This window comes from Salmo salar, chromosome ssa15 (assembly GCF_905237065.1).
Source record: "Salmo salar chromosome ssa15, Ssal_v3.1, whole genome shotgun sequence".
Lineage (NCBI taxonomy): Eukaryota > Metazoa > Chordata > Actinopteri > Salmoniformes > Salmonidae > Salmo > Salmo salar.
In genome coordinates, this window is record NC_059456.1 from 101677632 (window position 1) to 101702240 (window position 24609).

The 24609-nt window shown below is 42.5% G+C and overlaps 2 protein-coding genes across 8 annotated transcripts in view; one reads left to right on the top strand and one right to left on the bottom strand.

The window, feature by feature from the left end:
• LOC106572852 (zinc finger protein 335) overlaps positions 1 to 13801 on the top strand; it is a 45047-nt gene extending 31246 nt beyond the window's left edge. For 5 of the 7 annotated variants that reach the window (XM_045696445.1, XM_045696444.1, XM_045696448.1 and 2 more), the window contains exons 29-35: positions 2253 to 2358; positions 3338 to 5255; positions 10712 to 11023; positions 11235 to 11364; positions 11477 to 11586; positions 11763 to 11809; positions 12353 to 13801. In XM_045696445.1, the coding sequence (XP_045552401.1) occupies positions 2253 to 2358; positions 3338 to 3459 (228 nt within the window). In that variant the 3' untranslated portion in view covers positions 3460 to 5255; positions 10712 to 11023; positions 11235 to 11364; ... (1 more) ...; positions 11763 to 11809; positions 12353 to 13801. The remainder of the gene's footprint in view (positions 1 to 2252; positions 2359 to 3337; positions 5256 to 10711; positions 11024 to 11234; positions 11365 to 11476; positions 11587 to 11762; positions 11810 to 12352) is intronic. The other 2 variants (XM_045696447.1, XM_045696446.1) reach the window with 2 other exon arrangements.
• Positions 13802 to 14117: 316 nt separating this feature from the next.
• LOC106572851 (pepsin A) lies at positions 14118 to 19118 on the bottom strand. The gene is made up of 9 exons (XM_014147385.2): positions 18980 to 19118; positions 18712 to 18853; positions 18188 to 18305; positions 17709 to 17827; positions 17176 to 17372; positions 16855 to 16971; positions 15114 to 15258; positions 14732 to 14830; positions 14118 to 14422 (listed from the first exon to the last, which is right to left on the bottom strand). The coding sequence occupies exons 1-9, from the start codon at positions 19036 to 19038 to the stop codon at positions 14285 to 14287; spliced, it is 1134 nt and encodes a 377-aa protein (XP_014002860.1). The 5' UTR covers positions 19039 to 19118; the 3' UTR covers positions 14118 to 14284.
• Between the last annotated feature and the right edge of the window lie 5491 nt (positions 19119 to 24609).

Sequence of the window (24609 nt, forward strand, 5' to 3'; positions counted from 1 at the left end):
CACAGAAGCAATCAATCAGATTCCAAACTCTCCACCATGGCCAAGACCAAAGAGCTCTCCAAGGATGTCAGGGACAAGATTGTAGACCTACACAAGGCTGGAATGGGCTACAAGACCATCGCCAAGCAGCTTGGTGAGAAGGTAACAACAGTTGGTGCGATTATTCGCAAATGGAAGAAACACAAAAGAACTGTCAATCTCCCTCGGCCTGGGGCTCCATGCAAGATCTCACCTCGTGGAGTTGCAATGATCATGAGAACGGTGAGGAATCAGCCCAGAACTACACGGGAGGATCTTGTAAATGATCTCAAGGCAGCTGGGACAATAGTCACCAAGAAAACAATTGGTAACACACTACGCCGTGAAGGACTGAAATCCTGCAGCGCCCGCAAGGTCCCCCTGCTCAAGAAAGCACATATACATGCCCGTCTGAAGTTTGCCAATGAACATCTGAATGATTCAGAGGACAACTGGGTGAAAGTGTTGTGATCAGATGAGACCAAAATGGAGCTCTTTGGCATCAACTCAACTCGCTGTGTTTGGAGGAGGAAGAATGCTGCCTATGACCCCAAGAACACCATCCCCACCATCAAACATGGAGGTGGAAACATTATGCTTTGGGGGTGTTTTTCTGCTAAGGGGACAGGACAACTTCACCGCATCAAAGGGACAATGGACGGGGCCATGTACCATCAAATCTTGGGTGAGAACCTCCTTCCCTCAGCCAGGGCATTGAAAATGGGTCGTGGATGGGTATTCCAGCATGACAATGACCCAAAACATACGGCCAAGGCAACAAAGGAGTGGCTCAAGAAGAAGCACATTAAGGTCCTGGAGTGGCCTAGCCAGTCTTCAGACCTTAATCGCATAGAAAATCTGTGGAAGGAGCTGAAGGTTCGAGTTGCCAAACGTCAGCCTCGAAACCTTAATGACTTGGAGAAGATCTGCAAAGAGGAGTGGGACAAAATCCCTCCTGAGATGTGTGCAAACCTGGTGGCCAACTACAAGAAATGTCTGACCTGTGATTGCCAACAAGGGTTTTGCCACCAAGTACTAAGTCATGTTTTGCAGAGGGGTCAAATACTTATTTCCCTCATTAAAATGCAAATCATTTTATAACATTTTTGACCTTCGTTTTTCTGGATTTTTTTATTTTTTTGTTATTCTGTCTCTCACTGTTCAAATAAACCTACCATTAAAATTATAGACTGATAATTTCTTTGTCAGTGGGCAAACGTACAAAATCAGCAGGGGATGAAATACTTTTTTCCCTCACTGTATACAGTGCCTTCGGAAAGTATTCAGACCCCTTGACTTTTTTCACAATGTTGTTACATTACAACCTTATTCTAAAATGGATATATACACAAAACCCCATAATGACAAAGTGAAAACAGGTTTTTAGGATTTTTTGCAAATGTAAAAAACTTAAAACATATCTTTACATATGTATTCAGACTCTTTGCTATGAGACTTGAAATTGAGCTCAGGTGCGTCCTGTTTCCATTGATCATCCTTGATGTTTCTACAACTTGATTGGAGTCCACCTGTGGTAAATTCAATTGATTGGACATGATTTGGAAAGGCACACACCTGTCTACATAAGGTCACACAGTTGACAGAGCATGTCAGCAAAAACCAAGCCATGAGGTCGAAGGAATTGTCCGTAGAGCTCAGAGACAAGATTTTGTCGAGGCACAGATCTGGGGAAGGGTACCAAAACATTTCTGCAGCATTGAAGGTCCCAAGTACACAGTGGCCTCCATCATTCTTAAATGGAGTTTGGAACCCCCAAGACTCTTCCTACATTTGGCTGCCTGGCCAAACTGAGCAATCAGGGGAGAAGTTCCTTGATCAGGGAGGGGACCAAGAACCTGATGGTCACTCTGACAGAGCTCCATAGGTCCTCTGTGGAGATGGGAGAACCTTCCAGAAGGACAACCATCTCTGCAGCACTCCACCAATCAGGCCTATATGGTAGAGTGGCCAGACGGAAGCCACTCCTCAGTAAAAGTCACATGACAGCCCACTTGGAGTTTCCAAAAGGTACCTAAAGGAGTCTCAGACCATGAGAAACAAGATTCTCTCATCTGATGAAAGCAAGATTGAACTTTAGAATAAGTCTGTAACGTAACATAATGTGGAAAACCCAAGGGGTCTGAATACTTTCCGACTGCACTGTATGTGCATTGCTTACTCTATTGTTTGAAAACCGTATGTTAGATTGTTAACTGTTTAAAACTGTCTTGCAGATTGCCCTGAGTCATGACGGGCAGATCCAGTATCTTCCAATCAGTTCAGAACAACAGATAGTCAGTCCTGAGGACCTGGAGGGTGCTGAACATTCTGCCGTTACTGGTATGTTAACACACTGTCTGCTTCATACATTTGACCAGGGTTCTCAACTCCTGCCAGCTACGGGATGTGCAGGCTTTCCTTCCAACCCTGTAGCAACACCTGGTTCACTCCTTCCAACCCTGTAGCAACACCTGGTTCACTCCTTCCAACCCTGTAGCAACACCTGGTTCACTCCTTCCAACCCTGTAGCAACACCTGGTTCACTCCTTCCAACCCTGTAGCTACACCTGGTTCACTCCTTCCAACCCTGTAGCAACACCTGGTTCACTCCTTCCAACCCTGTAGCAACACCTGGTTCACTCCTTCCAACCCTGTAGCAACACCTGGTTCACTCCTTCCAACCCTGTAGCAACACCTGGTTCACTCCTTCCAACCCTGTGGCAACACCTGGTTCACTCCTTCCAACCCTGTAGCTACACCTGGTTCACTCCTTCCAACCCTGTAGCAACACCTGGTTCACTCCTTCCAACCCTGTAGCAACACCTGGTTCACTCCTTCCAACCCTGTAGCAACACCTGGTTCACTCCTTCCAACCCTGTAGCAACACCTGGTTCATGTTATCCCGAGGGCTCCCGAGTGGCGCAGCGGTCTAAGGCACTGCACCTCAGTGCTAGAAGCGTCACTACAAACCCTGGTTCGATCCCCTGCTGTATCACAACCAGCCGTGATCTTGGAGTCCCATAGGGCGGCGCACAATTGTCCCAGCTTCGTCCGGGTTAAGGGAAGGATTGACCGGGGTAGGCCCTCACTGTAAAATAAGAATTTGTTCTTAACTGACTTGCCTAATTAAATAAAAAAATCCTCATGGTCTCTATACGTAACACCAGGATTTGTTGATTATTTGAATCAGTAGTTTTAGAGGCGACGGGCTGGAACAAAAGAGCTCAAGAACTGGAGGTTGAGAACCTTGAAATGGTTGTTATCTTGTCAGTTTATTAACACTACCTGCTCTCCCTCCCTCCCTCCCTCTCTGTTCCAGCGGTAGCAGATGCAGCCTTGCAACAGACCCAGACGGTCTATACAGAGGCCACACAAGAACAGCTGGAGCAGCTCCAACAGCAGGGAATCCAGTATGATGTCATCACCTTCACCGATGAGTAGAGAACCTCTGTCGGACGGATGGAAGTCGGGAGGGATGGCTCTCTGTGATTGCGGACTTGTCTCCTAGTATGATGTCTACTATCGGCTGCCTGACGACCGTATGTAGTGCAGGACTAGGACGGTGGAACCACGATGACCAGTGACCTCCAGCGTGGTTCGACAGGATCGGCCTGAGCGAGACAGCAGAGAATCTACAAATCATTGTGTAAAATCATCCCAAACAGCTACTCGTTATGCTATCAAGATTGGCAAATCTGGGCAGGGTCTTGCCCAGGTCCATCCCTTAGAACACACTGGTCTACTCTCTAGGAGCTCTGCCGTGCTTCAGATACCCAGAACACACTGCTCTACTCTCTAGGAGCTCTGCCGTGCTTCAGATACCCAGAACACACTGCTCTACTCTCTAGGAGCTCTGCCGTGCTTCAGATACCCAGAACACACTGCTCTACTCTCTAGGAGCTCTGCCGTGCTTCAGTTACCCAGAACACACTGCTCTACTCTCTAGGAGCTCTGCCGTGCTTCAGATACCCAGAACACACTGCTCTACTCTCTAGGAGCTCTGCCGTGCTTCAGATACCTGGGATGATAGAAACAGCACTTGAGAGGATTTTAGTGGCTGGTAGATCTATCACTCATAGTGGGAGTGTTGAATAGATGAACTCTCACTGTTAAGTAGATCTATAAACAGAAGCTTTTGTAAATTCTAAATATTGTACCCGTCGCTTCTAAGTTAATCAATAGGGGCTGATGTACATTAAAGAACAAAGTTACACACGGTTGGGGTGATCTAGGCTGTGTGTCAAATGCCACCCTATGCCCTACATAGTGCACTACTTTTGACCAGGGCCCTTCGAAAGTAGTGCACTAAATAGGGAATAGTTTGCCATTTTGGTACGTAGGTGTACTCTGTAATTATTTAAGGTCTGCGGTTTCCTCAACACCTGCTTTGACTTGCAAGACAATGTCACGAAAGAAAACATTTAAAATGGCTGATATGTTTTAGAATAAAGCACAGCTTCCAATGGACGTTTAGTTTTGAATAGGAAAGGACTATGTGAAGACTGCCTCTGGAGGATTGATATTTGAAGATATTTGTACATATCTTTTTGCATATGAAGCATTTTGTTCCATGATTTGCTTAAATGAAAATCGCTGAATAAGCTAAAAGCTGATGCCAAATAAATCACAACATTTACATATGAATCATTTAGCAGACGCTCTTATCCAGAGCGACTTAAAGGAGCAATTAGAGTTAAGTGCCTTGCTCAAGGGCATATCAACAGATTTTTCGCCTAGTTAAAGCAAGGATTCAAACCAGCGACCTTTTGGTTTCTGGCCCAATGCTCTAATCGCTTGGCTAGCTGCCACACCATTACCACATTCTGTCAGATCTTTCACTTTCCTTTATGTGATTTGTTTTCTTATGTTTTAATATTGGCCAGATATTTTGTTTTTCAATGACAAAAAAAACATTATAGAGCTATTATGATACTACTTGAAACTGTGATACCTGAGCCTGTACCATGACAACAGTACAACCTATCATCCTTCTACTCTAAGCCAATAATAAGTGTTCTGAAACTTGTAAATTGCAAGTTAGAGAGACACCCCCTCCCTCCCTCGCCCAAATGAAGGAAGTGAATCACAAGGCTGGTCTCGGAACAATGCAGAAAAACTGCTGTCAACTCCAGTTGCCTTTTTTTGTTTGGTGACTAGGATGTGTGGGGACAGCTGCCCAGCCTCAGTGAGTATTTGACTGAAGATGAAGATTATCTTTCTCTTGATTCTTCTATTAGGTGAGATTTTATCCAGGTTTGTCTCATTTAAGATAAAACAAAAAAATATACCTAAATAATTTGCGAGAGACCCACATGATAAAAATGAATCTAGTATACTGTAGTGTTTTTGCAGACTGTACTATACTGTAGTATTTACTGTAGTGTCTTTGCAGTATAACTGTAGGATTTACTGTAGTGTTTTTTTGTTGGTTTGTTTTATTATCTTTGACATTTGAGGCTTTCTCCCTCAGGAAACCTACTGGAGAAATACTAAAGCCTTGTTCACACTTCAGACCTTAATGCTCTAATCAGTTTTGTTTTCAAAATCTATTTTGGTCTACTGACTGTCCAAACAGCAAGTTACAAATGACCAAATCAGATGTGTGTGTGTGTGTTCAGACAGCAGTCATTGGCTGACATGGCTATGCTAGTTGTCGTAGTAACGACGGGGGTCTTTGGTGTAGTCTGATTGGTGGTGCTCCTGCTTCCCATCACTCAGAAGTTATGTAACAACCTTAGGTGACAACAATGCGTCACCATGGGCGTTTCCCAGTTGCTTTGAATATTCAAAATCATAGTGTAAAAAAACACTTTTAAAGCCTCAAAGGACAAGATTATACAACTTTGAAAAGTAGTTATTTTTGGCTAGCCAAGGCAGTCAACTAGCTAGGTAGCTACAGCGCGTTCCAAAATAATTCACACACCTTGACTTTTTCCACATTTTGTTTTGTTACAGACTGAATATAAAATGGATTAAATTGAGATTGTGTGTCACTGGCCTACACACAATACCCCATAATGTCAAAGTGGAATTATGTTTTTAGAAATGTTTACAGATGAATTTAAAATGAAAAGCTGAAATGTCTTGCGTCAATAAGTATCCAAGCCCTTTGTAATGGTATGGCCTCACTCTGTGCAATAATAGTGTTTAACATGATTTTTGAATGGCTAGCTCATCTCTGTAGCCCACACATACAATTATCTGTAAGGTCCCTCAATCGAGCAGTTCATTTCAACCACAAAGACCAGGGAGGTTTTCCAACACCTCGCAAAAAAGGGCACCTATTGATCAATGGGTAAAAATAAAAAAGCAGACATTGAATATCCCTTTGAGCACAGTGAAGTTATTTATTACACTTTGGATGGTGTATCTATACACCCAGTCACTACAAAGATACAGGCGTCCTTCCTAACTCAGTTGTCGGAGAGAAAGTAAACCGCTCAGGGATTTCACCATGAGGCCAATGGTGACTTTAAAACAGTTACAGAGTTTAATGGCTGTGATAGGAGAACACTGAGGATGGATCAACAACATTGTAGTTACTCCACAATACTAACCTAAATGACAGAGTGATAAGAAGGAAGTCTGTACAGAATACAAATATTACAAAATAGGCATCCTGTTTCCAACAAGGCACTGAAGTAAAACTGCAAATGTGACAAAGAAATTAACTTTGTCCTGAGTACAAAGCTTTATGTTTGGGGCAAATCCATGGTGGTGGGTGCGTCATGTTATGGGTATGCTTGTCATCGGCAAGGAATAGGGAGTTTTTTTAGGATAAAAAGAAACGTACTAGAGCTAAGGACTGGCAACATCCTAGAGGAAAACCTGGTTCAGTCTGCTTTCCACCAGACACTGGGAGAACAATTCACCTTTCAGCAGGATAATAACCTAAAACAGTTGTGATTTAAATCTGCTTGAATATCTCTGGCAAGACTTTGAAATGGTTGTCTAGAAATGATCAACAACCAATTTGACAGAGCTTGAATAATTTTGAACAGAATAATGGGCAAATATTGTACAATCCAGGTGTGTAAAGCTCTTAGAGACTTACCCAGAAAGACTCACAGCTGTAATCGCTGCCAAAGGTGATTCTAACATGTATTGACTCAGGTCTGAATACTTATGTAAATCCAATATTTCCGTATTTTTTTTTTTTATGTGCAAAAAAAATCTAAAACAGGTTTTCACTTTTATTATGAGGTATTGTGTGTAGATGGGTGAGGAAAAAATATACAGTGGGGGAAAAAGGTATTTGATCCCCTGCTGATTTTGTATGTTTGCCCACTGACAAAGAAAGGATCAGTCTATAATTTTAGGTTTATTGGTAGGTTTATTTGAACAGTGAGAGACAGAATAACAACAAAAATATCCAGAAAAACACATGTCAAAAATGTTATAAATTGATTTGCATTTTATTGAGGGAAATAAGTATTTCACCCCCTCTCAATCAGAAAGATTTATGGCTCCCAGGTGTCTTTTATACAGGTAACGAGCTGAGATTAGGAGCACACTCTTAAAGGGAGTGCTCCTAACCGCAGGTTGTTACCTGTAAAAAGACACCTGTCCACAGAAGCAATCAATTAATCAGATTCCAAACTCTCCACCATGGCCAAGACCAAAGAGCTCTCCAAGGATGTCAGGGACAAGATTGTAGACCTACACAAGGCTGGAATGGGCTACAAGACCATCGCCAAGCAGCTTGGTGAGAAGGTGACAACATTTGGTGCGGTTATTCGCAAATGGAAGAAACACAAAGGAACTGTCAATATCCCTCGGCCTGGGGCTCCATGCAAGATCTCACCTCGTGGAGTTGCAATGATCATGAGAACGGTGAGGAATCAGCCCAGAACTACACGGGAGGATCTTGTAAATGATCTCAAGGCAGCTGGGACCATAGTCACCAAGAAAACAATTGGTAACACACTACGCCGTGAAGGACTGAAATCCTGCAGCGCCCGCAATGTCCCCCTGCTTAAGAAAGCACATATACAGGCCCTTCTGAAGTTTGCCAATGAATATCTGAATGATTCAGAGGACAACTGGGTGAAAGTGTTGTGGTCAGATGAGACCAAAATGGAGCTCTTTGGCATCAACTCAACTCGCCGTGTTTGGAGGAGGAGGAATGCTGCCTATGACCACAAGAACACCATCTCCACCGTCAAACATGGAGGTGGAAACATTATGCTTTGGGGGTGTTTCTCTGCTAAGGGGACAGGACAACTTCACCGCATCAAAGGGACGATGGACGGGGCCATGTACCGTCAAATCTTGGGTGAGAACCTCCTTCCCTCAGCCAGGGCATTGAAAATGGGTCGTGGATGGGTATTCCAGCATGACAATGACCCAAAACATACGGCCAAGGCAACAAAGGAGTGGCTCAAGAAGAAGGACATTAAGGTCCTGGAGTGGCCTAGCCAGTCTTCAGACCTTAATCCCATAGAAAATCTGTGGAGGAAGCTGAAGGTTCAAGTTGCCAAACATCAGCCTCGAAACCTTAATGACTTGGAGAAGATCTGCAAAGAGGAGTGGGACAAAATCCCTCCTGAGATGTGTGCAAACCTGGTGGCCAACTACAAGAAACGTCTGACCTCTGTGATTGCCAACAAGGGTTTTGCCACCAAGTACTAAGTCATGTTTTGCAGAGGGGTCAAATACTTATTTCCCTCATTAAAATGCAAATCATTTTATAACATTTGACATGCGTTTTAATGGATTTTTTTTGTTATTCTGTCTCTCACTGTTCAAATAAACCTACTATTAAAATTATAGACTGATAATTTCTTTGTCAGTGGGCAAACGTACAAAATCAGCAGGGGATCAAATACTTTTTTCCCCCACTGTATATTAATCTGTTTTGAGTTCATGGTGTTAAACAACTGTGGAATAAGTCAAGGTTTATGACTCATTTTTGAAGGCACTGTAGGAAGGTGGCTTGAAATTGCTTTTTGGCTGTTCACTGTAGGAAAAATAACAGATTTTAATCAGATATGCAATTTTTGGGGGGATTTGAGTCACTTCAAACTGCCCATGGAAATGAGGCTAAAAATAACACATTTTCCATAACCTGTAGGTAGGACTGGGGTCTGAATGGTTTCTGCTCTCTTTTCAATAAGCTGTAGACAACACAATATGGTCTATACTTGGCATGTAGATTTCTCACTTATGGGTGGCACAAAATAAGATATGGGGGAGGGGAATGATCAGGGTGCGTTCAGAAGGTATTCAGACCCCTTGACTTTTTCCACATTTTGTTACATTACAGCCTTATTCTAAAATGTATTTTCCTCATCAATCTACACATAATGCCCCATGAAAACAGTTTTTTTTTTATTTTTTTATTTGAGCAAATGTATTTAAAAAAATACCTTATTTCCATAAATATTCAGATCCTTTGCTATGACACTTGATCATCCTTGAGATGTTTCGACAACTTGATTGGAGTCCACCTGTGGTAAATTCAATTGATTTGAACATGATTTGGAAAGGCAAACACCAGTCTATATATGGTCACACAGTTGACAGTGCATGTCAGCAAAAACCAAGCCATGAGGTCGAAGGAATTGTCCGTAGAGTTCAGAGACAGGATTGTGCCGAGGCACAGATCTGAGGAAGGGTACCAAAACATTTCTGCAGCATTGAAGGTCCCCAAGAACACAGTGGCCTCCATCATTCGTAAATGGAAGAAGTTTGGAACCACCAAGACTTTTCCTAGAGCTGGCCAAACTGAGCCATCTGGGGAGAAGGGCCTTGGTCAGGGAGGTGACCAAGAACCCGATGGTCACTCTGACAGAGCTCCAGAGTGCCTCTGTGGAGATAGAACCTTCCAGAAGGACAACCATCTCTGCAACACTACCAATCAGGCTTTTATGGTAGAGCGGCCAGACGGAAGCCACTCCTTAGTAAAAGGCACATGACAGCCCACTTGGAGTTTGCCAAAAGGCACCTAAAGGATTCTCATGAGAAACAAGATTCTCTGATCTGATGAAAGCAAGATTGAAATATTTGGCCTGAATGCAATACGTCACTTCTGGAGGAAAACATGCCAATACCATCACTACGGTGAATCATGGTGGTGGCAGCATCCTGCTGTGGGGATGTTTTTCAGTGGCAGGGACTGGGAGACTAGTCAGGATCAAGGGAAAGATGAATGGAGCAAAGTACAGAAAGATCCTTGATGAAAACCTGCTCCATAGCACTGAAGACCATCTCCATAGCACTGAAGGTTCATCTTCCAACAGGACAACGACCCTAAATACACAGCCAAGACAACGCAGGAGTGGCTTCAGGACAAGTCTCTGAATGTCTTTGAGTGGCCCAGCCAGAGCCCGGACTTGAACCTGATCGAACATCTCGGGAGAGACCTGAAAATAGCTGTGTAGTGACACTCCCCATCCAACCTGACAGAGCTTGAGAGGATCTGCAGAGAAGAATGGGAGAAACTGCCCAAATACAGGTGTGCCAAGCTTGTTGCGTCATACCCAAGAAGACTTGAGGCTGTAATCGCTGCCAAAGGTGCTTCAACAAAGTACTGAGTAAAGGGTCTGAATACTTATGTAAATGTGATAGTTCAGTTTCTTTTTATTTTAATACATCTCTATAGTAAGTACTGTATAATATTATATACTTAACTAGTATTTTTTCATGTGGGGGATCTGCTTGTTTGTCATTTCGTAGTGTGTTTGTTTGATAGATGACCCTGAGATGGAAGCACAACAGAGGACAGTGGTGAATGGACAAGCGCTGCTGAGATTTGTCTTTCCTCCTTTCTACAATGGTTATGAGAAGTTCTGTTCTAAACTATATCCTGGGGGAATTTCTGTTATTGTGAATACCAGAGGATATGTCAACGACTTCTACAAGGGAAGAGTATCCACAACAGAATACAACGGTGTGATGGACGTTATGATATGGAATTTAAAGCCAGTGGACGCTGGCGACTACAGGTGTGCTGTTGTCACCATTGGATGGAATCATATCTACAGTGACTATAACCTCCAGATTGGTAAGAACCATCATAAATAAATCATACTAAATCTCATATGAAGTTTCATCTGGGGAAAGAAAGTTATTCTGTTGTATTCTAGGAACTGTGATATTGTAAACCAATCAGTGTTGAAGACAAAGAAATCTGTACAGGATGAGGAAGTCACCTTTTTAAAATAACAACATAACTGTATTGAGATGAGTGCTTATTAAACTCAGTCTCTGTTTAGATAGTGGTCGACGTAGTGGTCCTGTATCCCCTCGACCTCCGGTCAGGTCAACCATCAGCCCCTTCATCTTCTCTTCCTCATCACACACATCTGGGCCTGTTTTCACCAACGACCACAGTGACAGCCCCAGGTGCAATCTCTCTCTAACACTAGTTCATTATTCCTCATAGTTGATCATATTTCTGGGAGCGTTTTAATGCCTATGTCAATATGTTGTCATGTTTGTCCTGTTCACCTGGTAGTGTTCCCTGGAGCTTTGGTTTACCACTGGCTGCAGGTCTTTGCATCGCTATGGTGATTGTGATCAGCTCAGTAGTCCTTGTTGTGGTTCATCACAAAATCATCAAGAAAAGTAAGAGGACAAACCTTCAGTGTTACATAGATGAATTGCTGTTCATGTTGAAATCATTTTTCAAATGCGTAGGCTATGACCGTTTTAGCCAGTAGACGTGCAATATATTTTTTTCAATTGTAGCACTGTGTCTGTTCTCTGTTTTTAAATTGATGTAATAACCTCGTTCTTCGCAGAGAAATGTGGAGCAACTTCCAGTGACTCAGCTGCACACATCCTCTCAGTAAGTGCTAAAGGTGGACTTTGTCTCTGTGACTCAGTGTCAAATGTCTTTTGGCCCAGAAACAACAACCAAAGAATAATAATTGTGTTTGAACTTGACGTTCCCATTATGTATTTTCCCTGTTGATGGCTTCTGTAGTGTGCCCCGTACTGAACAGTTTATTAACTACTTATAAATATGTATTTCTACTCACAACGTATACCTTAAAGTCCCAATGCAGACGTTTTTATCTCATCAAAACAAATGTGCGTAAGAATTAAGTACCTTACTGTAATAGATTTTTCATTAAAATGGGCAAAAATATATTTCTCAAGCAATAGGACTTTCTGGGAGTGTTCTAAGTGGGGACACTCCCGCCCATAGAAACCTGATGATTTTAGAAAGTCCTGTCCTGTGTAGAATGTATTTTCAATCAGCAACTATCAGAAAATAGCCTCTATCAAATGTGTTCTCACTTTTAGTGTTAGTTTCAGTGTTATTGCACAACAGCTGATAAAACTATGAAAACACAGGAAAAACTGAATTTAAGTCTGTAATATGCAGGATGTCCTTCAGGAGGAGAGCAGTATTGTCTACACCACAGTGGACTTCAAGCCTCATAAGAACCATACCACTGAGCTGTATGCTAATTTACAGACACTCAGCAGCCCCAGAAGCCCCGACGCACACAGAGAGCCTGCTGGGACAGTGGTGTACTCCACACTGGCTAGCAACCGATGCTGAACCGGATTATCTTTCTGATGTTTCCCAGAACTGTTTCTGTTGTCTTGATAAGTTATGACCAGGCTATCTGTATCTTGCTACAATGTGGATAATTAAGTATGAAAACTGTGTTTTAAAGCTAGAATCTTTAGTTGCTACATACATTTTTTTGATCTTATGAATTCATTATATATACCCATTTGATTCTTGAAGAATATAACGAATAAATGCCTCATGACCTTAGTTCAACTGTCGTCCCCCATCAGAACCCAAAATATACGCTTTTTTTACTCCAATGTTTGAAAACAAACATTGTATAACCTCAACCTGGTTTAGGGCTCTATTCAATCAGATCAACTTTAGTCGATGAGTGGTTGTTTTTGCGGTGTTGGAGGTGGAACTGCCTGCAGGGTTATCAAATCCACAAGCGGCTCCGGGCATTATACCTAAAGGTGGACATTGCCATGGAGTCGCAATAATAGAAATCTCACGCAGCTTTGTTTACAAGTTTGAACACTGCAATGTGAGATGTAATCTACACCTCAATTAGGCTGATAATTATTTTTAATTTGAGCGTCATTATTTCTGTTTATAAACTGGGTGGTTCCAGCCCTGAATGCTGATTGGTTGACAGCCGTTGTATATGAGACCATATACCACGGGTATGACAAAACATTTATTTTTACTACTCTAATTACGTTGGTAACCAGTTTATAATAGCAATAAGGCACCTTGGGTGTTTGTGATATATGGCCAATATACCACGGCTAAGGGCTGTGTCCAGGCACTCCACGTTGTGTCATGCTTAGAACAGCCCTTAGCCGTGGTATATTGGCCATATATACCACACCTCGCCGGGCCTTATTGCTTAAATAGCCTACATATTCTTGCTTTGAACTTCTAACCGGAGTGGGAGCGAGTGGGACGGGTGCGACTATTGTCACGCAGGCACAACAGCAGCCTCTCACCGGTTTGACCGCTCCAACTAGGTTCCGACACCGCCAAAACATCAGCTATGCTGGTGTCGGCTATCGCCAGCTGACGCTTGATTTGATTGAATCTAAGTTTTATGCCATCGTGTTGATATCATGGATGGTCCGTCGTTGCATCCACAGCTCTGTCTATTCATTTGAGAGGTTACATTTCTCCAGGCCCATCCGTCAGCTTTTTATCGAAACAGAGGAGGGGTGACCACTTTGTTTCAGATAAAGATTCTAGCTTTAAGGTGATTGATTTATATCTATTTTGACTTATAAACCATACAAATAAAGGATTTACTTTTGAGTTTGATATCAGACTGTGTTTTAACAAGCTGGTTCAGTTGACAGGCTGAGATAGATACTGTATCTATCTGGACTTCAGCTTATCTGGCATCCAATCACCAGTCCTTATCCGTTTCCTCTGGAGAAAACCCTTACAGCCAGAGCGTTCTCGTACACCGAGTCCTATAGGAGATGGTTATCTATGGTTCTGGGCCTACCTGCCTTCACCATGTCCAGATCTATATTCTATAGTATTCTATTATTTTTCTCACATTAAGAGGTTCCACAAGAGGATAGTTTCACTTCAGGGAGAAAGAGCTACAGACAACCAAACACACATTATATTCCCAATGCTAAAATGTATTTTATTCTTTGGCAACTGTGCACATTTCACAATCTACAACATTTCCCCAACCATGCCAATTCTAGTGCTACAATCACATATATAACATATTACTATTCATAACTGGAAGACTTAGATTCAATCCAGACTTATTTCACAGTAGATATCTTATGCGATCTGGGCCAAACCGACATTGTTGTTCTGTCTGTCAAAGATGGCATAGTACTGCCTTATGAAGACATCTCCAAGGATCCAGAGCTGCTGAGTTCCACCGTTACCAAAACCAGTCATACAGCCGTAGGAGTTCTACATAGACAGAGAGAGGAGGAAAATCAGGCATGTGAGGACCTTTGCTTCTAGGATCTAAAAGAAAGGTTAAGTCTCAGATGTACATGTGTTCTGAAAGACAGCAGCATTAAAGATCAGATGGGTCATATAGATTGTATGTAACATGTGTTTCAGTAGACTACCTGGGAGGTGATAGGTTGGTTGTATGTAACATGTGTTTCAGTAGACTCCCTGGGAGGTGATAGGTTGGTTGTATGTAACATGTGTTTCAGTAGACTACCTGGGAGGTGATATGTTGGTTGTATGTAACGTGTTTCAGTAGACTACCTGGGAGGTGTAGGCAGAGGCAGGGATGGTGAAGGCGTTTCCGTTGAGGGTGAAGGTCACCTCAGGCATGTTGGGGATGTTGTTGCAGTTCACGGAGGCCTATGAGAGGAGTAATAACATGTTATTATTATTCTGTGGTTAATCGAAGGGGAGGCGGTGATTGAGGGGGAAAAACATCAAGAACAGATTTACACCCTTTTCACACTACCACGCCGGTCCCAACCCAAATATTTTTAGCATGGTTGTTCCAACAATACGATCGTTTCAACAACTAACAAGGCCAGGCAGCTTAGCGCAGCTTGGTTTGGCTTGGATCCGCTGAGTAGTGTGAAAAGCCTTATAGTTGGACGTACGTGTGTGTGCGTGTGTGCGTGTAACTCACATCTCCATACTGGTCAGTGGTGGCTCCGACCCAGCTGTTCATGTTGCTGATGTCAGTGGTTGGCCCAACGATCTGGGAGGTGCCAGTATCAATGATAGCCTGACACCCACCATTGCAAGCCACTGTGTTGCCGTTGATGGTAACGCTGGAAGGACAAATACTAGCTGAGTTTACCTGTTCTACCTCTGTTTGGTTGTATGTATATTTCTTGCCGTTTTTTGTTTTTTTTGTTGTGAGTAAATAAACTTGAAGTGCACAGCAACATTTAGTCATAGGCTCCAGACAGGAAGTAGGTATGTTCATTTGATGTACTAGTCCAATGTGTTCTGGGTGATGGCATGAAGGGATGATACAAAAGTTGATAACATGATGGACAGGGACATAATGCTCTGTGTAGAGGGAATATATATATAGTGCATTCAGAAAGTATACAAACCCCTTGACTTTTTCCACATTTTGTTACATTACAGCCTTATTCTAAAATGGATTAAATAAAACATATTCCTCGTCAATCTACACACAATACCCCATAATGACATCACAATACCAAAAAATGACAAAGCAAAAAACCCCATGACAGCATTTAAAAAAAAAACATTTTAGCAAATGTATAAAATATCTACAGCATTGAAGGTCCCCAAGAACCCAGTGGCCTCCATCATTCTTAAATGGAAGAAGTTTGGAACCACCAAGACTCTTATTAAAATTGGCTGCCTGGCCAAACTGAGCAATTGGGGGAGAAGGGTCTTGGTCAAGGAGGTAACCAAGAGCCCGATGGTCACTCTGACAGAGCTCCAGAGTTCCTCTGTGGAGATGGGAGAACATTCCAGAAGGACAACCATCTCTGCAGCCCTCCACCAATCAGGCCTTTATGGTAGAGTGGCCAGACGGAAGCCACTCCTCAGTAAAAGGCACATGACAGCCCGCTTGGAGTTTGCCAAAAGGCACCTAAAGACTCTCCGACCATGAGAAACAAGATTCTCTGATCTGATGCAGCATTGAAGAAAACAAGATTCTCTGGTCTGATGAAACCAAGATTGAACTCTTTGGCCTGAATGCCAAGCATCACGTCTGGAGGAAACCTGGCACCATCCCTACGGTGAAGCAGGTGGTGGCAGCATCATGCTGTGGGGATGTTTTTCAGCAGCAGGGACTGGGAGACTAATCAGGATCGAGTGAAAGATGAACGACACAAAGTACAGAGAAACTCCCCAAATACAGGTGTACCAAGCTTCTCGCGTCATACCCAAGAAGACTCAAGGCTGTAATCGCTGCCAAAGGTGCTTCAACAAAGTATCAAATCAAATCAAATGTATTTATATAGCCCTTCTTACATCAGCTGATATCTCAAAGTGCTGTACAGAAACCCAGCCTAAAACCCCAAACAGCAAGCAATGCAGGTGTAGAAGCACGGTGGCTAGGAAAAACTCCCTAGAAAGGCCAAAACCTAGGAAGAAACCTAGAGAGGAACCAGGCTATGAGGGGTGGCCAGTCCTCTTCTGGCTGTGCCGGGTGGAGATTATAACAGAACATGGCCTAGATGTTCAAATGTTCATAAATGACCAGCATGGTCAAATAATAATAATCATAGTAGTTGTCGAGGGTGCAACAAGTCAGTAACACAAGAGTAAGTGTCAGTTGGCTTTTTCATAGCCGATCTTTGAGAGTATCTCTACCGTACTGAGTAAAGGGTCTGAATACTTCTGTAAATGTCTATATATATATATATATATACACCTACCTGTCCATGTTGATCTGCCAGTAGGTCTCAGAGGACAGGGGGATCCAGGTGATCTGTCCGGTGTAGTAGTTAGACTCAATGTCTCCGAAAGACACCACACTACCCCCTGCTGAGTTTCTATTGGAGGAGAAAAAAGGTCAACAAGGTTGTTTAATCATCAACACATGTTGAAATGGATGTCACCTTTCCTTCAAAGACATTTAAAGCAGTTGTATAATTGTATTAGATATTAATTCACTGGTACATTCTTGCTTTATTAATATCACAGCTAAGATACAAGGCCACCTCCCATCCAGTTGTATTTGTAAGTTACTATGTTACCCGCTCAGGTAGACAGAGAAGAGGTTCTGGGAAACGAGGCCCTGGGTCATCATGTTGTCAAAGACGGGCGTGGCCCCAGAGGCCGCCAGGTTGGGGAAAGCCAGGCCCAGGATACCGTCGGCAACCATGTTGGCCATGAAGGGAGCCTCGGTCTGACTGGCACCAAAGATCTGCTTAGTCACAGAGATACCTCCCACCTGGAAACACAGAACAGCATGCGTCAGTCACTGGGCACCTTAGAAATAGAATTACTAGAATATGATTTACCCATTCAAGTCAATTGTCTGGTGACGTGTGGACCGTCGGCCATATTGAGTGTACCCAAAATAGTAATTATATTTCTTTGCTGCCTGTGCCGGTAGTCAGTTACTAATATGCATGTGATGATATAAAACAGGACCGCTTTGGGATGGCGGGTGCTGAGTGGAAGATTATTTGAGGGGTTACATTGTATGTAATGTACAGTATGTTGTAATTGAAAGTGTCAATTAAACATGAATCACAATAATATGTAGCTAGCTACATTTACATACCGAAACAGTGTCGTATGCCAGCTGTCCAGTCATGCTGCCAGTTCCGTACTGAATAGAAACAGGCTTGTTGGCCCACGTGAAGGTGCTGGACTGTGCAGGATTGAATTTGGCATGATTCTCTATTTAAAAACATGAACATGTTCATTACAGACCGAGTACATACTGTGCCATTGCAAAACTGAACATTAATTTATTCATTGGTATTGATCTATTCTCTACCACTCACGCTCTTATGGGGACAATATAAAAAATGCATTCATCCTATTCTATTGTTTAATTGTGTTAAGCCAACCCTCTTATGCTGTACACCCTCAGCCCACAACCTCAACCCACAACCAAGTCTCCCATTCTCTGGCTAAGTACTCAATATGAAACTATATTTTGCAACTCTGTCACAAGAGTCTACTCGTAAACAATTTTGGAAATATAGCTCTTCTCCAATTCCACCAGTATTCTTCATACCCCTACGATATACTCACGGCAGGCCTGGCTGGAGCAGTAGACAGAGGGAACCCACAGGTTGGAGGAGCCAGTGTCAAAGATAACGTTGAAGGACTGGGGAGGGGTTCCAATGGAAATCACTCCGTAGTAGGACAACTGCAGGGAGACGGTGACAGGGTCACACAAGTGAACATTTCAGAGTCCTATGAAGAAACAGACATTTGTCTAACAACGTAGCTAGTTGCATGCTAAGAAGCATGGCTGGCTATATGCTCATCTGTAAACTCATAATTAATCTGACCATGCCCGTGTACATTTCATTTAAGCAAGACATGAACACAAACTGTAGAGCCAATGGGTTCAAACTATGCAGTCACAATATCCAACATGTAATGATGTTTTTGAAACAAAAATCATATAGCCTATAGACTAGCCTGGTCCCAGGTCTGTTTGCGCTGTATAGACAACTCCCATGGCCATTAGCTATAGAGCAAAAACTGATCTGGGACCAGTCACCAGGCTAATACAGTATATCACCATACTGCTTCTGTCTGTGCCTTACATCAGCGTCGTTGGTCATAGCCTCATCACCGGTCTGGTAGAACTTGGCCATAGGTTTGTAGGGGAACTTCAGCCTGGTCTCCTCCCATATACCCTTCTCCATCAGGGTCTCTCTGGCAGTCTTCCCCTTGATCAGAGAGATCCTGAAAACACACAATCACAATCCCCTTTATTCGCCACAATTACATGTACCGGGAATTGGACCTGGTGTCAGGTGCTGACAACAATAAACAGAATATGCAGACTGAGAAGAGAAGAACGGAACTTACTTGACATTACACTCGGACAGGGCCACTAGGGCACACAGGAGGACAGCCCAGTTCATCATGGTTGCTTCTGGTTCTTCTTGCACAGAGAGAGTGAAGTTAGGAGGAGAACCCAGGCCTTATATACAGTCATCCTGGACACCAGGACCCAATCCCACAGCCAATCGACCAGGTTAATGCCCTCCTTCAGCACACAATGTCAAAGCTATGGCTTTGTCCCAAAATGGCATGCTATCCCCTATATAGTGCACTACTTTTGAACAGGGCCCATATGCCTCTGGTCAGAAGTAGTGCCCTATGTAGGGAACAGAGTGCCATTTGGAACTGATAACACAACTTCAGATAAGAAAAGTGTGAAGTGGTTACAATATAAAACGCCTATGTAGCAAAAGTAAATATGCTTCAGGAACAATGTTAATGAACAGTCTGGCATCTAATCTTGGAAAGCAAAATATATCTGGATACTAGTCTGTGCCACAGTGGGGTCAGTTCAGATAAACCTAGGATATAGGGGGTCAATTCAGATAAACCTAGAGTATGGGGGGGTCAATTCAGATAAACCTAGAGTATGGGGGGGGTCAATTCAGATAAACCTAGAGAATGGGGGGTCAATTCAGATAAACCTAGAGTATGGGGGGTCAGTTCAGATAAACCTAGAGTATGGGGGGTCAGTTCAGATAAACCTAGGATATGGGGGGTCAGTTAAGATAAACAGGATATGGGGGATCAGTTCAGATAAACCTAGAGTATGGGGGGTCAGTTCAGATAAACCTAGAGTATGGGGGGGTCAGTTCAGATAAACAGGATATGGGGGTCAGTTCAGATAAACCTAGAGTACGGGGGGGTCAGTTCAGATAAACCTAGAGTATGGGGGGGTCAGTTCAGATAAACCTAGGATATAGGGGGGTCAATTCAGATAAACCTAGAGTATGGGGGGGTCAATTCAGATAAACCTAGAGTATGGGGGGGTCAATTCAGATAAACCTAGAGAATGGGGGGGTCAATTCAGATAAACCTAGAGTATGGGGGGTCAGTTCAGATAAACCTAGAGTATGGGGGGTCAGTTCAGATAAACCTAGGATATGGGGGGGTCAGTTAAGATAAACAGGATATGGGGGATCAGTTCAGATAAACCTAGAGTATGGGGGGTCAGTTCAGATAAACCTAGAGTATGGGGGGGTCAGTTCAGATAAACAGGATATGGGGGGTCAGTTCAGATAAACCTAGAGTACGGGGGGTCAGTTCAGATAAACCTAGAGTATGGGGGGGTCAGTTCAGATAAACCTAGGATATGGGGGGTCAGTTCAGATAAACCTAGAGTACGGGGGTCAGTTCAGATAAACCTAGAGTACGGGGGTTCAGTTCAGATAAACAGGATATGGGGGTCAGTTCAGATAAACCTAGAGTATGGGGGGTCAGTTCAGATAAACCTAGAGTATGGGGGGTCAGTTCAGATAAACCTAGAGTATGGGGGGGTCAGTTCAGATAAACCTAGAGTATGGGGGGTCAGTTCAGATAAACATAGGATATGGGGGGTCAGTTCAGATAAACCTAGAGTATGGGGGGTCAGTTCAGATAAACCTAGAGTATGGGGGGTCAGTTCGGATAAACCTAGAGTATGGGGGGTCAGTTCAGATAAACAGGATATGGGGGATCAGTTCAGATAAACAGGATATGGGGGGCTCTTCAGATAAACAGGATATGGGGGTCAGTTCAGATTAACCTAGGATATGGGGGGTCAGTTCAGATAAACAGGATATGGGGGGTCAGTTCAGATAAACAGGATATGACAAAGTGGGGACTTTTTTGAAAGTTGAAGCTCATTTACTGCATTTCTACACAGTTTAAAAACTCTAAAATACTATTTGGAGAACAGCAAAAACAAACAAAAAATACCCCAACCATTCATTATCACTGCAATATTAGGTTTAAAGGTCTGTGGACCGGCATATACACTGGGTTTACAAAACATTAGGGGCAACTACCTAATATTTCGTTTTTTTGTAGGGTCATGGACTATACAAGGTTTCGAAAGGGTTCCACAAGGATGCTGGCCCATGTTGACTCCAATGCTTCTCATTGTTGTGTCAAGTTGGTTGGATATCCTTTTGGTGGTCGACCATTATTGATACACAGGAAAAACTGTTGAGCATGAAAAGCCAGCAGCACTGCAGTTCTTCACACACTCAGGTGCGTCTGGCACTTACTACCATGGCCCCGTTAAAAGGCACTTAAATATTTTGTCTTGCCCATTCACCCTCTGAATGGCACACATACACAATCCATGTCTCATTTGTCTCAAGGCTTAAAATCCTTCTTTAACCCGTCTCTTCCCTTCATCTACACTGGAGTGGATTTAACAAGAGACATCAATAAGGGATCATATCTTCCACCTGGATTCACCTGGTCAGTCTGTCATGGAAAGAGCAGGTTTTCCTAATGTTTTGTAACTCGGTGTATAATGTCGACCACTACTGAACCTCATCATATACTGTCTCATTTACTTGTGGAACGACATATACAACGTCTACCACTACTCAACCTCATCATATACTGTCTAATTTACTAGTGGAACTACATATACAACGTCTACCACTACTCAACCTCATCATATACTGTCTCATTTACTAGTGGAACTACATATACAACGTCGACCACTACTCAACCTCATCATATACTGTCTCATTTACTAGTGGAACTACATATACAACGTCTACCACTACTCAACCTCATCATATACTGTCTCATTTACTAGTGGAACTACATATACAACGTCTACCACTACTCAACCTCATCATATACTGTCTCATTTACTAGTGGAACGACATATACAACGTCTACCACTACTCAACCTCATCATATACTGTCTCATTTACTAGTGGAACGACATATACAACGTCTACCACTACTCAACCTCATCATATACTGTCTCATTTACTAGTGGAACTACATATACAACGTCTACCACTACTCAACCTCATCATATACTGTCTCATTTACTAGTGGAACTACATATACAACGTCTACCACTACTCAACCTCATCATATACTGTCTCATTTACTAGTGGAACGGCACATTCAGTGCAACGCGAAATAGACTCATAATACACATGATCAAATCACAACATGGCCCGACTTCAAATGCCGACATGCGTAGGTGGAGCGCGAGTTTCAAGTTTAGGGAAGCTCTTTTCGTTCACCATAAAATGTAACCTTTATAAAAAAGGATAGTGTGCATCTATCATAGCAAAAAGTTATGTAAGATAGGCTACCATTCTTTATGTGATGAATAGATCGCATAGTCATAATTTAGGCTAATAACATAACTCAATCACTGTTTTGTGAAACGTGAGCCGACAAGGAGGAAAATCTGTCGTTAACCCTAATTTGCTCCTGGGGCGCCGTACTACTATGTCTGACCCTCAAAAACTACATATTTCACTGCACCTATATGGGACTAAGTAATGCTGAATGTACCTTTTCATAATCTTATCGAAATGTCCCAAGTTTCCATTTGGAAAGTAGACTAGCTTGCCATTGCAAAAGTTACTTGATAACAGCGTTCAACAACAACACAGCAATATATGAAGAAAAAGGTCAATGTCCTACACAATACACAGAATATTGACTGACCAACACAAGTTTATCTACATTATTAATGAACAATTGGTCTGTAATCTGCCGTTGGTTATCAGCACATTAAACAGAATGTCTGAAGGTGTAGTAGAGGTAGTTTCTGACAAAACATTTAAAGATCACATTTTAACCAGTTTAAAGATGAAAATGCTCATTTCTATTTCTAATTTAAAACAATAACATCAAGATGACGTGCAGGATATAATTCGAACTCTTGAAAGGAAATATACTGCTTCGGTATGGCCTCCACAATATAAATAAAACGCTAATATTCTTTATTTAACTAGGCAAGTCAGTTAAGAACACATTTTTATTTTACAATGACTGCCTACCCCGGCCAAACCCGGACGACGCTGGGCCAATTGTGCGCTGCCCTACAGGACTCCCAATTACGGCCAGATGTGATACAGCCTGGATTCAATCCAGGGACTGTAGTGACGCCTCTTGCACTGAGATGCAGCACCTTAGACCGCTGCGCCACTCGGGAGCCAAATGACGATGATGATGATGATTATGAGGAATGTGTAAGGAACAGTACAGTGTTTAACTATGACTCTTTCTAATTGACTGATTGGCTGGGAAAACATTGTTTGTTAACAAACAGAATGCAGCTATGAATATATAATTGAAAACTGTTTTCTGAGTCAGAGTCACGACTTGTTTTGACAATCGGATTGTTCCCAATTATGTTTCTATAGCCACAACATATGTTGAATACAACCTTAGTTACGGACTCATTTGACATTGAATCTCACGTGTCAGTCATAGGAAGGCAAGGGCTCCAGGAGGGTTTTGAAGAGGCTGATTACGGCCACGTGATACTCAAGTAAAACAAAGAGGCATGGACTTTCACTAAGAGATAAGATATTACACTGAACAAAAAAACATGAACACAACATGGAAAGTGTTGGTCCCATGAGCTGAAATAAAAGATCCCCAGAAATGTTCCATACCGTACGCACAAAAAGCATATTTCTCTCAAATTTTGTGCACAAATGATTTTACATCCCAGTTAGTATTTCTCGTTTTCCAAGTTAATCCATCCACCTGACAGGTGTGGCATATCAAGAAACGGATTAAACAGGATGATCATTACACAGTAGCACTTTCTGCCACTCTAAAATGTGCAGTTTTGTCACACAGCACAATGCCACAAGTTTTGAGGGAGCGTGCAATTGGCATGCTGACTGCAGGTATGTCCACCAGAACTGTTGCCAGAGACTTTCATGTTAATTTCTCTACCATAAGCCAATGTCATTTTCGAGAATTTGGCATTACAGCCAACCATCCTCACAACCGCTGACCACGTGTAACCACTCAAGCCCAGGACCTCCACATGTGGATTCGTCTGAGACCAGCCACCCGGACAGCTGATGAAACTGAGGAGTATTCTGTCATTCTGATTGGCTGGGCCTGGCTCCCCAGTGGGTGGGTCTATGCCCTCCCAGGCCCACCCAGGGCCTAATTTATTTATTTAAATTGTCTGATTTCGTTATATGAACTGTAACTCAGTAGTCATTGAAATTGTTGCATGTTGAGTTTATATTTTTTTTCAGAATATATAACTTACATAATTACTTACATAACAACAACAGACACAACACACTGTGTAAGTACATGTTTTTCACAGTGGTATGATATAGTGGTATGATACAGTGGTATGATACAGTGGTATGATACAGTGGATTTCATTTGCAAAAATGTTGATAATAAATAAAAACATTACATTTGCATATGAATAAAACAGTAAATTATTACGAGTTGCATCAAGCTTTTGACAGGCCTGTGTATTAAAACTACAGTCTGCAATTGGTACATACATAAAAAAAGAAAACATTTAGCTATGTATCTTTCTTGGCACAGTTTAGCATGTATATATTGTCTTGGCATGTCTTTGGTGGCCAGTGGGGCACAGTGAGGTGTATTTACAGATGTTATAATCTCATGAAATATAACAGTTCCTATAGTACATAGAACAAAGACTAAGTAAGGGGAAG